The following is a 15314-nucleotide window of genomic DNA, read 5'->3' as shown; positions in this document are numbered from 1 at the left end:
TGCGCAACCCCCGAGTCGTCCACGACTGGACCTAATGGTCAGGGGTCCCTTTACCTTTTTACCCAGATGCTTGGAAAGTTGGTGCATGTTTTAATGTTTTCAGTCTACAGTTGTTTTAAACTTTAAAGTCTTAAATTATGGTTATTATTCTTTCTTATTGGTGATTTTTCTTGTATCTTTTTGCCCGGGGGGCGGGAAGGCAAAGGAGGGGCTCTAACCATTAAAACTGCTTTAACCATTCAAAAAAACCAAATAAACCAGCGTATACATTTTATGAAATAAATTGTGGTTGCTGCAACACTAAAAGATCAATTTCTTGCAAGTTCAGAATGAAATTCTGGGAGCGCTGTTGTGCCCTGAGAGCACAAGCCCTCAGCACTCTGCATGCATTAGGTAGGTTGTGTCCGTATATGTGCGAAGTCTCCAAATTTTCCTATTTCATTTAGGGAACAGGCATCCTGGCTCATAAGGCAACAGGAGAATGTTGGCTTTGCTTTTAAGGCTTCCTTGATCCTCATTTGTTAGGCTACAGCACCCTCTTGTGTCTTCGTGCAGTCCCTGCACCCTCCTATGATTTCCCCCCCTGCACCAACTTCAAAGCAAGACCTCGGGGTCAAGGCGGTGAAGATGCCAGCCAAGTGCATGGCAGCAACTGTGAAAAAAGTGTATCCCATGTTGAGGATCGCAAAACTTTAATCAAAATGTATCAAAAGATCTGCAATGAGTAACCTACCAATACTGTCCATGGAGAGAGCTTTCAATGTAGATTTCAAGACTGTTATTGAAAAAGTTGCACAAATTTAAACCAAGCGATTTTTAATACATTTAAGTATACTATCATTAAATGCATCTTGCTTTAATTACATCAGTATTTTCTTAAAATACAGTGCATGTGCTTGGGGGTAAGAAGGGGTTCAATACTGGACTGGTGGAAGGGACTCAGGAAGTGCTAACGGTCCACAGGTCCACAATGCTTGCCTTGCCCTGGGCATTGGCAATCCACACTATGCCCCTGCCCAGAGAGTCACTCTCCAAGCCCAAGGCAGAGGGAGATTGCTGGGGTAGCCCTAATTATCACCTGACTGAGAAAGAGGAAGGCAGTTTGTGTGTATGTGACACAGAGGAAAACAGGCATTGGACTTTGCATCACAGGCATACTTAGGCTCCCTAGCGCCCTTGGCAAGGAGCTGTATAAGCACCCACCCACAGTCCCTTATGCTCCTCCACCAAGGTGGCCAGAGGAGACTGCACTCCTCAGCCAGCCGGCCAGCCAGCCAGAGGAGCAGCTCAGAGAGTCTGCTAAGCCAGAGTGCAGAGGCATGATTTTTGCACCCCCTGGGGTAGAGGCGGGTTTAGGGCAGCACAACTGGTTTCCCTGCACTGAACACTGAGCCGGGGGGGGGGGCACTGCAGGGTGTCACAATGAAGACTCGGTGGACATGCCCAGGAAAACTAAGTGTGTCCAATGCTGTTTTAGACCTCCGTAATAGGAAACTTGGGACGCGGGTGGCGCTGTGGGTAAAAGCCTCAGCGCCTAGGGCTTGCCATCGGCGGTTCGAATCCCCGCGGCGGGGTGCGCTCCCGTTGCTCGGTCCCAGCGCCTGCCAACCTAGCAGTTCGAAAGCACCCCCGGGTGCAAGTAGATAGGGACCGCTTACTAGCGGGAAGGTAAACGGCGTTTCCGTGTGCGGCTCTGGCTCGCCAGAGCAGCGATGTCACGCTGGCCACGTGACCCGGAAGTGTCTCCGGACAGCGCTGGCCCCTGGCCTCTTGAGTGAGATGGGCGCACAACCCCAGAGTCTGGCAAGACTGGCCCGTACGGGCAGGGGTACCTTTACCTTTACCTTTAATAGGAAACTAGCCAAATGAGTTGAGCAAGCAGTCCAGCCACATTATTCTGTGTATCAGGAAGGGTGAAGGACAGGCATCCCACGTGCCCGTTGTTGTCCACGAAGGAGGACCATGCAGTTAAGTGAGTGTCAGCATGGCCAGGGCAGGATTCTGTCCTCTGAGGCCCAGGGCATGAGGGGCAGATGGCAATTCGGCCTGATGACTTGCATTACTACTGCAATACCATTTAAATGTAATGTGAGAAGAAATCTTAAGCTTGGATGATGGAGAGGGAAAAAACACACAGAATTTGAGTGCAAAAAATAAATATAAAATTTATTAAAACACCCACAATAGTTTAAAGATATCGGGAATAATACATTTCACAAACCAGTTGGTTGTGTTAACATAATAAAATACAAATTAAAAAAAAGAGGGTCCATATTTGCAATTTTTAGGCATCCTAAAAATAAATTTTCAGAGACACTGAAGGGAGAAGTGTGAAAGGGGAAAAAAATACAGACAAGAGGGGGAAATTATACAAAATAAAATTATCAGCATAAATTTACCATACTAAGGATATCTACAGTTTAATACACAAGTCCTATTGCCTTGAGACATTGTAAAATCTACCATTTGTCAACCAACCCCAGATAAACTTCATTTCAAGTAGCCACAGTCACAAATCAACAAAGAAATCTTCAAGTGTGGTCCACAAGGTGGCCTCCACTGGAGGTCTCGTTTACCAAATGTGAATTCAAAGAGACAAGAAATCAAATACGTTGAGAAGTTACAGCCTTCGGTTAACTAAACTGAATTAGTCTGCCAAATCCAACCTTGTTTCTTTTCCTCATTTCTCTTAAAAAAATTTTTAAAAAAATGTATTTAGAAGTTAGCTTTATACCTTTTTAATTAGTTTTACACGCAAAAAGAAAACAAAAAGCCAAAAGCCAGCTGAACAGCAGACCTTTCCCAAAGATTGAACAGCAGTGAGTAAACTCTAAACAACAGGTGTCAAAAAAGGAGGAAAAGGATGGCAAACAAAAATCACTTGTAAAATATATCCCTGATATTGGAGCAGAAGAGAAAATTGGCCAATTTGCTTTACTATTCTTAGGCAAAAAAAGAGAAACGACAATTCACATCTTGACCCATGAAATATTCTTAATGCAGGCAAGACTCTTGCTGCATTCCACAGAGAACTGCCTTCCTAAGAGAATACAGGAATGTTGCTCTTTGCTAGTTACCATAAGATTTATAATTTGCTGTCTGGAAAAACAAGACACATACTGTCCATGAAGTGGTATAGAGCAATATGCTGGGGAATCTGTCCCAATCTAGCACCAACATTTCATCTTTGCCCCTGGAATCTGTTTCTTAGTCCACCCAGTGTTGTCATTTCTGCATTTTCAAAACTACTTAATGGAGTAATCCAACTGGATGGCATATTTGAAAAAAATAATGCACTTTTTGCTGGCGGGGGGAGGGGGTGGTGATGAATAAATATATTGAATAAACCTCATTGGAAACCTTTGCAAATTCTGCTGCAAAAAGAGTTTGAGAACATTCTATTGGGGCAGATTTTTTTTTTAACCAAACGTGCAGAAACTATTATTTGATTACTGATAATATAGCTGCTTAAGATCTTATTTCTAAAAATGCTTTCTCATGTGGGCCATACGATGTTCTGAGGTACTTCAGTAAAATCTACTGTTCACTGAAATGAAAGCACCACTCTCCCAGTTCACCTTTTTATTAGTTCTGTGCACTGATTCCTCATTATGTTTCATTATTTTGAAAGTGAGAACTTGCCCAAGAATAGAACTACAAAGGCCATACAGTTTATAAGATGTCAAGTACAGTGTTGACGTAATAAAATACACACCTTGTTTCTAATATTTGTATCAATCCCATTAGCTATAACTGAATCACAGGTTGCCACAATACTGTTTCTGAGGTATTTTTTGTATGTATTGTGATAACAGCAAGCTTATTATATGATGAAAACCTGGCTTCTGTACACATTTAAAACAAGTCTTGTGAACAAAAAGAGAGAGAGAAAGTGAGAGAGTGAGAGAGAAAATAAATAGCACCAAAAAGGTATCTTGTAAAACTTTCAGACACAACTACTCACAAATAGCAATATACAAAGAAAAAGCCATCATAAAGTAGCAGAATGAAGCAGGCATTTTAGACTAAAGGGTAGCAAATCCATGTGTGGCCAGACCCTGGTTCCCTTCTCCACTATGAACCTTCAACAGGCTGGGTCCGTTTTCAATATTAACATCTATAGAATAAACCTGTTTACACTGAGATGCAGATGTGGTCCAAGAAGGATTTTTCCTTGGTTAAGGAATGCAGGACTAAGTCATAACTTTTTGCTGTTAACTATAAAAGCAAGCAAGCAAGCAAGCTGGAGAAGACGCAACTACATTGCTTTATAAATAGCTGCTCTGTCTTGGAGTGACCTCAAAACTTCCAATTCAGCACCCATTGTTTTTGCATAATAATGACCAATACAGAATGTTACAGATACCTGCACCATGCACACTTGCTAAATTGGCACAAGTGTTATCTCAAAGTAGTTTGTAGTACCTTATTTTCCAGCTGCTTAAGGAAAGCATTTTAAATTTTACTTATTCATAGTTAAACTTCCTTTGAGCTTGATCCCAGAAGCCCTTTTCACTGGTGGTAATTTTGCCAGCACCTGATTCCATTGAGCGAAGTAGGACTAGTAAAAAGATTAACTCTCAGCATCTGATCCTAAGCTGTGCTGCTCCATTTATATCAGCTAAGGATCTAGCCCTAGGATGTGGATAGTTGTCATTTATACCAAAGTAACCTCTGCTGGATCTACAATGTAAATGAGCTAAAAATTATGTAGCTGTAAATTTCAGACTCAGAGCATAGACTTTAAAAAAAACATGTATTTAAAACATTGAAACTTTCTATTATCAGTTAACTGTACAGTTCTCTGGTTTGACATATACTGTAGCACCATAGCAAGATGGAATCTGGCAAAAACAAACAAGCCCAAACACCCTTTTTTAAAACAAACCCACCAAGATAGCACCATTTCATCAGAAGATTTCGGTTATTAAAATTTGTGTCTTTAGCCTACAGTGCAGACATTGCATCAGCTGAAGCAACTCAGGGCTTCTTTGCTCATTTTTCTCTCTCTTTGCCTTTCTATGGGACACAGTTACAACCTATGATAAATAGAAAGAAGGGAGCTCTCTAACTCTACTGATATATTGGGATAACCTCGTGTCTCACTGATGCAGCTCCTCAACTGTCTGCTAACCAGAGACAGCAACACAACATCCCTGTTACACACACACAAAAGTTCATAGCAAGTTCACAAGCAATGAGCCTTTTTGTCACCTTCCCAAACTGGACCCCCTGTATGCAGAATTGTTCCTTTGCCTTCTATACTGTTTGGTCCATGCATTTTTTCTTCATAAATAATTATTTACCATGATCTGCTTGAGCTCTTGATTAACCCAGAAGAGTAAGCGCACCACTGAATCCCTTTTTCAAGATTTTCCCCCCAGGGATTACAGTTTTGTTTGTAATTTTAGCACCATCAGCTATTATGATTGAGGGTTAGTTGCTGTTAACTTGTTTCATGTCACTACCCCCCAAAAATACATTTCAAAGAAATTTCTCACTACCGTCCTGCAGAAGTTGCTTTGCCTTTGAGAAGGGCTGCAGTCAGGATTCATGATTTCTGATGCTCAAGGACCTGGTGGTCTTGGCTTCCCGCACCTCATAATAGGATGTTCAGTGGGCATATAGAGATGTACGCGCTAAGGCAGCCTTAGTTTCATGCTCTCCAAATGTTGCTGAACTCCGACTCCCATCACCTATGACCATGGACTGTGCTGGCTGGGGTTGATGGGTCCTTCAAGGGCACCAGACTAGGGAAGGCTGCTCTATGCAACAAACAGCATAATTAAGCTCACAAATGTTGCTGCAGATTGAGGGAGACCTGCCATAATGGCACATCCAACTTCCTATGACTGAGAAGTGTAATCATTTTTTAGCACTACCCCATTGGCTTTAGTATGGTCAGGCCAACGTGGGGCCCTTAAGACACCTTTTACAAGCACCTTTGTAAATAAATGCATATCTGTTTCCATTTACTTTTCTAAATGACCCTGACCACAACAGGAGCTGTAATTGTCCATGTGCAAGCAAAAAGATGACTGCCAAATAAAATATTTCTCCCCCCCCCTTTTTTTTTTTTAAAGCAGGAGTAGATAATCTGTGCACAGTTCTATTCATAAATCTGAGGCATGGTAACTTTTCCCAACAACTGAGATTCGAGGTAGGTTATATTCGTAGTGAGAAACAACCTCAGATTGCACCCTACTCGTAAATATGTACTCGTAAGTACATCACTTTATCCAGGATTTTGAGAGTCAGGAGTTTTGCCTTTACTTCTAGCAGCCTTGTTTTAAAGTGTGCATATAACGTATGTGCTGCAGAAAATGATGGTGGCATTCACATAATGCTGCTATAAATTTAATACTGCCATTGCCAGAATCAAATAGCATGTGGATTGCCTGCTATCTGCACCAAGATCAACCAATTATACTGGGAAACACCTGGCACAATGGGTTTGGAGAGACAGATTTTTATTTTTCATTTTTAAAAAAGAGAGAGAATCTCAGTCCAAAAGTCTTAGAGAAACCCATCTAAGATGAAGCAAATGAGAATTTTGCCTTAGACGCACAATTTCAATAGGAACAATTATTCCAGTTTCATTCACTCTGGACTTGCGTCAGTGTGAAGGGAAAGCACCATTTGGTCCTTTGGATTATTTGTGTGAGACAAATAAAGGACTTGCCCTGCCAATTTGTTTTTCTCCTTTTCTCTATTCCTATTGTGGGGGAAACAGTGGAAATGGACACAGGCAAATTTTGAATAATTCATGGGTCTTCCTGCGTTGCCACCTTCGGACTCCCAAAACAGCTCCTGTTCTTGCCTCTACAAAAAGGTATTTCCCTCATCCAGAGATCTTAAGGGCACCATTGCTAGGTCAGAAAGTTTCAGCTTCAGAGCCACATTACGCCATGATCAGACACCTCAGAAAAATCCCTAAACGGAAGCTGAACACACAATAGGATTTCAACAGGTCAGATGCACAGCCACACCTCCCTTCCCACATATATTACAATTTCTTGCTCTCCAAAGTCATGCAAATGAAGCTTCCAAGGCACCCCTGCAACACCTTTAAAATAGGAAAGTCAAATGAGACGTTAACAAGGAAATTACAGAAACAAAAAAACCAAACTAAAATGTTTTTGGAAAGAGATACAAGTCCAATGCTTTCCCCCAACTACAGCCGGCTAACGGATCCATCCTACATTAGCCAATAGCAAGCAGCCATTGGCCTAAAAAGCCTGAGAAGATGGAATATGTGGTGATTCAACTGAGGGCTGGAGCGACATGCTTATGCAGAGACCTCCTGGATTTGGACCACATCAGACTTCAGATAGCAGACGCTTCAACATTAAATAGAAATAACCAACCCTCACTGCATGCAGTAATCTAAAATAACAGAGAGAAAGCCTGTTCCACTTTGTGTAGTTGTTTATGGGGTGAGGGACCACGTGAATCTTTAAAGAAATGTGATTTTCCCACCTGAAGCCTGAAGTGGTATAATCGAGGCAGGCCTACTAGTCCATGATTCAACAAACATATAGAATGGCCTTCAGAACAGCCCCACTGAAATCAATGGCTGATTTACAGAAGTGGAGGACCGGGCCTTGCATGGGACGACATCACTATCATCCTATGACATTCAGAACATTTCCTATAAATCTGACTTGGAACAATTCTTAACAAGCACGATACGCTCATGGGTATGCATATGAAATCAATTATCATTCATTGATTTTCCCCTTGCCAAAAAAAAAAAAAAAAAAAGCATCTTTACAGAATACAGTAAAAACAAAAAAAGGACGGAAAAGCATGTTAAATATTTTGTTTCTATTTACATTTCTCCCGCAATAATCTGTTTTAAAACATACTGCTCTTCAAGTTATTGGGTAATTTTTTTTCCTTTTAAATCTTGGTGAAAGTGCTTTTTTAAAAAAATCTTTCTCTATTTACAGTTTAAAATCAGAACCACATAAAACACTCAGGATGCTGTATAGAGATCCTGGCTTTGTTTTGTTTTTTTTTCCTGTTCCAGCGCGTGAGGATTGAGAAGGTTCCCTAGTAAACAAAATGCTATGTACAGGTTTTAATTTGCAAGCCGTTTTTTCTTTCTCAAAAGGCACCTGTTAAGTGCAGAAGGAGGTGGCCAAGGAATAATCAGTTTCAGATCTCGAACGTGTTTGATCTTCTGGCCTTCTGCAGTGTTGAGAAATCGCATGCACATGGCTTATCAAAGCCATAGGGGACCTACTCTGCTGAAGGAGTCAGACCTCCCAATTTTTCTACAGAAAGACCCGTAGTATAAGGCAGCAAAACACTCTTGCACCCATTGCCAAAAGAGTTGCCGCCACCCAATCTGAAGATGGCACCCATTTTGAGGAGACGCTTTGAAGGTGCTGCCTCAAGGCTGGAAGGTTCTACCCCCAATTCCAATGGAAGTTCATGGAGATTTTCTGAGCAAATTTAGTGAGAGCACCTAAAGCCCAGCAGGGACTGCACCATTAACATTTTCCCAGTAAAGGATGAAATTCACACAATATGGAAAAGAACCACAGACACAAACTTCCTCCTACACAACACTTCTGTCCTTGAGCCCTGTCCTATTAAGATTTTTTTAAATAAAAACAGCAACAACAACCAACCCTGATATAAGTAAACTTTTTGGTGTAGTTTAAATAGTACAAGGGTTCTGAATTAGAGTGAATTTCATCCTAATTTAGGGAAGATTTCCTATCATCATTTTAGCAACACAATGCTTCTGTCAAGGGGAAGCCTGGCTTCAGAAAGTGTAGCCACTTACGTGAATCAGCTATTCTTAAGACAACTTGCATTACTGATGGGGAAAGAGAGGTTAACCTTAAAAAGTTGTGATTCAAAGTTTGAAAAGCACCAGCTGTTTTGCAGTAATCAGTTATCACATAACGTTGATATTTCCTCTTTAAAAAATGGCACAAGAAAAATAAAATAAAACTTACAATAAGCCAATTTCATTTTTGCATTTGAAAATGTCCACGTGTAAAGGTTGGTGTGTGTGTGTGGACATTTTCATTTGGTAAGCATGCACCTTTTGAAAACACAGCAGATCTACTGTGTCCTTCCTTTTCATTGGACTCTGCACCAGAGATGATTAAAAAGAGGTTCGCCATGATGGTTTCTTAAAGATACAGGAGCTCAGCCCGAGATTCTTTTGTTTCCAGAGTGGCTTTTCTTTTACCACTACAGAATAAAAGATTCAAAAGTGAGGCGGACATCAGTTCGAAATAGTCAGGCCTAGCCTACGGGAAAATTAAGTGTGGATGGTTACACTGTATGATAAATTTGGCAAGAACCGAAACATTGCTAAGTGCTATTCTGTGAGTCCCACAGAGTGAGAGACATGAAAATCAAAAGGTCACCTCTTGGGCAAACACAGCACCTTCCAAATATTGTTTTATGATGCTTCACTTCTACCCAGTCCTCCCCACCTCCCCTTCCACCTCTTCTCCTTAAATCTGTCCTTTTCTCAGTTCCTTCCTTCATGAATTTAACTGGGTAAGATATTTATGCCAAAACAGTTAATGGAGAAGCTAAACTAGCTTAATTTTACACAGGCTGCACAGCCGCTGCCTCTTGCCTTGGCAAAAGAACTTCATTCCAGAACTTGCCTTTAAATAAAAACGTAACCACATGCAGTGGCAGAAATAATATCTTTATCTTCATTCTTTTCATTTCCACCTCCTCTGAAACTGGTTAAAGTTAGGCCACAAGCTCACAGCAAACCTGACTTTGCAGTGGTTTACACGACATAATTTTTACACAGACAGCAACGTGTGCCAGCTGCACTCATGCCAGAGGACTGGTACTCCCCTGAGATGCTCCAGGCAGACTCAGTTGTCTTGAGGATTGAAACAGGCAAATTGGGTCACCTTTTTACAGCTTTCCCACTGTGTGAATCCATCTATTCTGTTGGGGGCCCCTCCCAAGTTAAGAGAAGTGTCACACAAAATTTTATGTTCTGTTCAAAACCAATGAGGTGGAAACTGTTGCCTATTTGTAGTCTCTTGTCTTCTCTACTTAATTCTTCCACCAACCTTTTTCCTTCCTGGAAGAGATCTACTAAATCTCTAAGAAACCATCACACAGCAAATTATACAATTACTTTAATTGTAAGTCTTGGTTTCTGGGAGGTCTCTAAAGTGAGATTTCTACCCCACTTGGATGTGATGGATGGTGCAGATTCTTATTGGCTTAGGGTGCAGCTGAGTTTTAAATTTTGCTTCTATGTCACATAATCCCCTTCAGAGTTGTAATAATTTCTGTTTAAAAATCCAATATACACATGTGTATTTGGAATGGAATTAAAAAGCTCTCCTTTGCGAAAGGACACTACAAATTTCTCTTGCCATTATCATGATGTACAGATTAAAAATGCACAGATATAAATATTTTTAGATTACTGAAAAATGTTAACAGCAATAAGTTTCTTCAGCTCAACTCCCAAGTGCAGATAATATACTGGAAATGTCACACTTGGCCTGGCTTCGTATTTCTCTCCGACACACGAAGGAAAAAGCACCACAAACCAGCACTGTGTTCCAGTGCTGCAGACTTTGAGGTAAAATGGCCCCATGCCAGCTGCGCTCTGCTCAAATCCAGCGACTGTACGGCCCAGTTACCTTGGTGTAGGCATAAGAGGACACAGTGATAGCTGAGTTTGTTGGGATAGCCAGGGCCTGCCGGGTTGGGACAGTGTCTTTCTTCTCCTTCTGCTGGGGCTCAGTGGCCAAGCTGCCTCCCCATTTTCGCTTCTTGCCAAAGGCTTTGATGTCCTGCTGGAGCCCAAGCCTGGCTGCCTCCTCCTGCCTCGCCCGGGCTCTCTCTGCCAGCTGTTTCATCTTTGCTTCCCAGAGGGCAAGTCCATGATTGGGCTGGTTTAAGTTCTTGTGCTGGTAGAAGACCAGGGAGATGCGTGTGGGGTGACACCGGTTGGGCTTCTTCAGCGGGGTGGTGGCATGTAGCTCTCGCCTTGCACACTCTATGAGGATGGAGCCGTGGGCCGGAGCCACTGCCACCCCGCCAATGTTCTCATCCAGAAAGTTGTGTTCACTGTCTGACCACACCTCTTCATCATCCTCCTCTTCTTCCTCCTTGATGTTCTTTTCGGGTGTCTCTTCCATGCTGTCATCTAAGCTGAATGAGTCCCATGGCCTTTCTTCCTGGCCAGCATCCAGAAGCATTGTACCACCATCGGCTTTCAAGGAAGGGAATGGCTTCTCCCCACACACACCTGATGCCACAGAGCCAAAGGAAGCCCATGGTCTGCTGGGTAATCCTGTGCCCGGTGTAGGAGTCCTCCTATCATCTGCTTTGACAGAACCCCAAAGTTCATCTTGAAGTCTGGAGTTTCCCTTGATGGAACCAAAATTCAGCTGCCCCAAGTTCCAGGGCTTCTCCTGAAGGTTTGAATTCACTGAAAAGGCTGAAGGGTTCTCGTTGACTTTGCAAGGACTCCATGATTTCCCCAGCACATCAGGGCCAGGTGGCAAAGGCTGTCCTTCTGTAGGAAACATATTCCACTGTTTTTCCAAGAGGTGGGACTGTGGTAACCTGGTAGCATTTGAGTGGGAACCAAACAAGCTGGACTTATTCTGTGTGTTTGCATTGAGAACGCCGGCATTGTCATTGGGTGTAAACATGTTCCAAGGGCTCTCAGCATGACTAGTCCTGTCCGAAGGGGACTCATTTCTGTTGACTTTGTAAGGGCTCCACTGTTGTTCTGGGCCTCCATTCTGAGATGACATGGACAAATCAGATAGGTTCAGATTTGGATTTTGGCCGTTAATAGCAGCCGCTCTCTGAAAAGACTCCATGTGTGACAAAGAGTCCATTGGCTCTTGCTTGATTGTTCGGTGATTGAAGCAGTTTGTGTTTTGTGCAAATGACAGGGCTTCTGCAGGGACAGAGTTACACCTCTGGGGCACAGCCGTGGGCTTGCCGGAATGCCTGCTGGATCTCTCGTAGGTGCGCTGGTGGTGGTTTTTGTTTCGTACAGTGGGTGGGATTTCATCTAACTGTTCGGGATTCTTGTAACCATGGCTCAAGTTATTTTGCAACATTTGGACATCAGGCTTCTTCTCGTAGCTGGTGCCTGCCCAGGGTGCGTTCCTTGTGTCACCGTAATTTAAAAACTGGGAGTGAAACATGTGATTGCTGGAAAATCCATAATACCCAAAGGATGGAAGAGAGAACTTTGAATGCAACCCATTCATGGAAGGCAGGTTAGGCTGTGCATAGTAGGAATGGTAGGAGTAAACACTGTTCATGCTGTATGGGTCAGAGGGCCTGCAGTTCCCCAGCACCGAGTAGCTTTCCACAACAGCGTTCCCGTTGTACTTGAAATTGTTGTAGTGGTTCTGAGGTTCCACTTTGATGGAAGGTTTGGCTGACCGCTGGGAATGTCCACTTTTCAAAGCCATATCTGCAGGTGCAAAACAAGAACCAATGTTAATTTGCAGAAACAGGATTGCTTCTTTGGCACAAGACCTTTGAAGATCTGGGCCGCTCTTCTGGCTAGTGTTCTGTTTACACTAGCAGACTTTCTGTCCCTTGCCTGAGTGTCTAAGAACACCATTTAGGAGGGGGAAACTTAACCAAGTGGCTACATGCACATTATGATAGTCTGCACTATCCTCCTAAGTGACAAAATTTGACCACCTTCAGGAAAACTGAGAAATCCTCTCTCTTTGCACACTTGACTTGTGCAAGGCCTTTGCATAGTGTGACTGCACTGCCTAAGACACATTACTAGTGTTGCATCATAGATATTTCTCTGCCCCCACAGACAGGGCATGGGCAAGGGAATCTCAAATCATCCTGCAAAGCACATTCCAACCACATTTATTTTCCTTTGCAAAATCCTCCTGACAAATCCTGCGACGATGGCAGCAGTGCTACAATCCAGTCCCCACCACAAAAACGAAGGAAAGAGAACACTGGAGCAAGTTGTGATGCTCCAGAATTTTTGTGGAGCATGCCATTCACTTCTTGCCCTGGGGCGTCTCACAGCACTGAAGAGAAGCTTTCTGAACAGGATTTCTGCCACCCAAACCAACAGTGGTCATTCGCACCGTAATTAATTATCAATGCTGATAATTTCAAAACTAAGACAACCTAAGAGGCTTATACCTCAAACCTGGAAGGATAAATACCCACCATCTATTACATAATTACCTTACCATCCTGGCTACATTCAGACATATTTCATATAGGCATCAATTTCATATGGTTACCTACTTGGACATCTGGAAGGCTTGTATTAACTTATATGTCTCATTTTAAGATTTGTGTGCTGATGGTAACTGAATGGATGATGGTCTACTATTATTGGTATTATTAGTATATTATTATTATTATTATTATTATTATTATTATTATTATTATTGTTTCCCCCTTCTTTAATTTAATTAATTTAATTTAATTTCTTTCTTTCTTTGTTGAATGTGCAAATATCATCATCATCATCAGCCTAGGTTCCATGAAATCCTCTGCTTTCCAGGCAGCTTTAGAGATTCATCAACAAGAATGTGGATGAGACAGCCATTGTGTTATAGTGGCTAGAGTATTAGACTAGGAGACCCAAGTTGAAAAATCCACTCAACCTAGAGGAAGCCTTAAGATAGTCACTATTTCTCAGCCTAACCTTCCTTACAGGGCTCTTTCTTATGAGGAGAGAACCATGAACGCTTGACCTGAACTGCTTGGAGGAAGTGTGGAATAGAAATGAAATTTACAAATGAAAATAGTAATTGAGGACAGCAGTCTTCCAGGAATGACTCATCTTCCATTACCAATCTTCCTCTAAGTTGTGCAGAAAGTGTTTGTTTGCCATGCTCTTGAGCAGCGCTTTCCAATTGGTGCCTTTGGAGTAAGTCGGGTGGCATGCAACTAACTCGAAAAATATCGTTCTAAAGTAGCATTCCCGGACCTGATGCCCTTTGGGTGTTTTGGACTACAACTCCAATCAACTCCAGCCAGCATAGCCATGCCGATATGGCAGTGCAGGCTAGGGCTGATGGGAGTTGTAGTCCAAAACTTCTGGAGTGTCCCAAGCTGGAAAAAGCTGATAGAGAGTACACAGGGTGCACAGGAAAATGGTGAGGCCCAAATGGCCTAGCTAATAATCTGATTGGCACCCAAGAATATGTCCCAGAATCCTTTGCTTGTGCCTAGCAGTGCCTCAACAGAGACATTGATTGATAAAGCATTCCCAAACTTTGAAAACTATTGATCAGACTGCATCCCAACAGCAGCTGCGTAGGAAACCTAACCAGATTAGCACATCAAAAGCACAAGACAAGTGGCCTTCTCAGCTTCCAACCCCTGTTGCCCTCACCTGCATCCTGCTGAAGTGGTGGCATCTCAAAAACCTCCTGCTTGATTTTCTCAGGTGTAATCAGCTTCTCCTTCTGCATTTTCTTTTTCTCAGCCGCTGCCTTCCTGGCTTCCAGCTGCCTCTGCCTGCAAGACTTGGCTGGCTCAGGAAGCTTCCTCACCTCTCTGGGGAAGGAGGTGAGAACCTGGATTGCCCCCGTGCCGACCTTGGCAGCTTGATTCTCCTCGCTGCCAAACTCATCGGTGGGGGACATTTTATACAGTGGAAGGACATGCAGCTGTTCATCCTCAGGGATCCTCCCAGTGGTACGATTGTCTTCTTTTGTCAAGGTACACACCTAAAGAAGTGGGGAGACAACACACAGGGAGTCCCAGTTAGCTAATGCAATGTGGACACACAAAACGGCAAAGCCAGAGTCTAAAAAGTGACTTGTCTAGAAGCTTGAGAATTTCAAGACGGCATATCTATTGCCAGCTGGTTGAACAAATACTTTCACTTTACCTGAGCCAATTAATCATGGGTTATATATTTAGGTCAAACTGATGTGATGAGATTGAGCTGTGACTAGTGTAGTAGGAATTTATAATATATGCTATGATAGGAAGCTGAGGCTCCAGTACTTTGGCCAACTCATGAGAAGAGAAGACTCCCTGGAGAAGACACTGATGCTGGGAAAGATGAGGGCACAAGGAGAAGGGGGCGACAGAGGACGAGATGGTTGGATAGTGTTTTCGAGGTTACCAACATGAGTTTGACCAAACTGCGGGAGGTAGCGGAGGACAGAGGTGCCTGGCGTGCTCTGGTCCATGGGGTGACGAAGAGTCGGACACGACTAAACGACTAAACAACAACAACAAATGATAGGCAGGATACATGTGGGATAAAAAGAGTAGTGTCTAATGAATGAGACTGTCTAATGAATGTGTCAGGAATGTTTGGTTTGGTT

The 15314-nt window shown here is 42.8% G+C and overlaps 1 protein-coding gene across 6 annotated transcripts in view; it reads right to left on the bottom strand.

The window, feature by feature from the left end:
* Positions 1–2139: 2139 nt before the first annotated feature.
* TET3 (tet methylcytosine dioxygenase 3) overlaps positions 2140–15314 on the bottom strand; it is a 120888-nt gene continuing 107713 nt past the window's right edge. For all 6 annotated transcript variants that reach the window (XM_028741116.2, XM_028741117.2, XM_077931228.1 and 3 more), the window contains 2 exons: positions 14369–14705; positions 2140–12454 (listed from right to left, as the gene is read on the bottom strand). In XM_028741116.2, the coding sequence (XP_028596949.2) occupies positions 10623–12454; positions 14369–14705 (2169 nt within the window). In that variant the 3' untranslated portion in view covers positions 2140–10622. The remainder of the gene's footprint in view (positions 12455–14368; positions 14706–15314) is intronic.

This window comes from Podarcis muralis, chromosome 7 (assembly GCF_964188315.1).
Source record: "Podarcis muralis chromosome 7, rPodMur119.hap1.1, whole genome shotgun sequence".
Taxonomy (NCBI): domain Eukaryota; kingdom Metazoa; phylum Chordata; class Lepidosauria; order Squamata; family Lacertidae; genus Podarcis; species Podarcis muralis.
The sequence above is the reverse complement of the archived record's forward strand: the minus strand, read 5'-3'. Positions and strand labels throughout refer to the sequence as shown.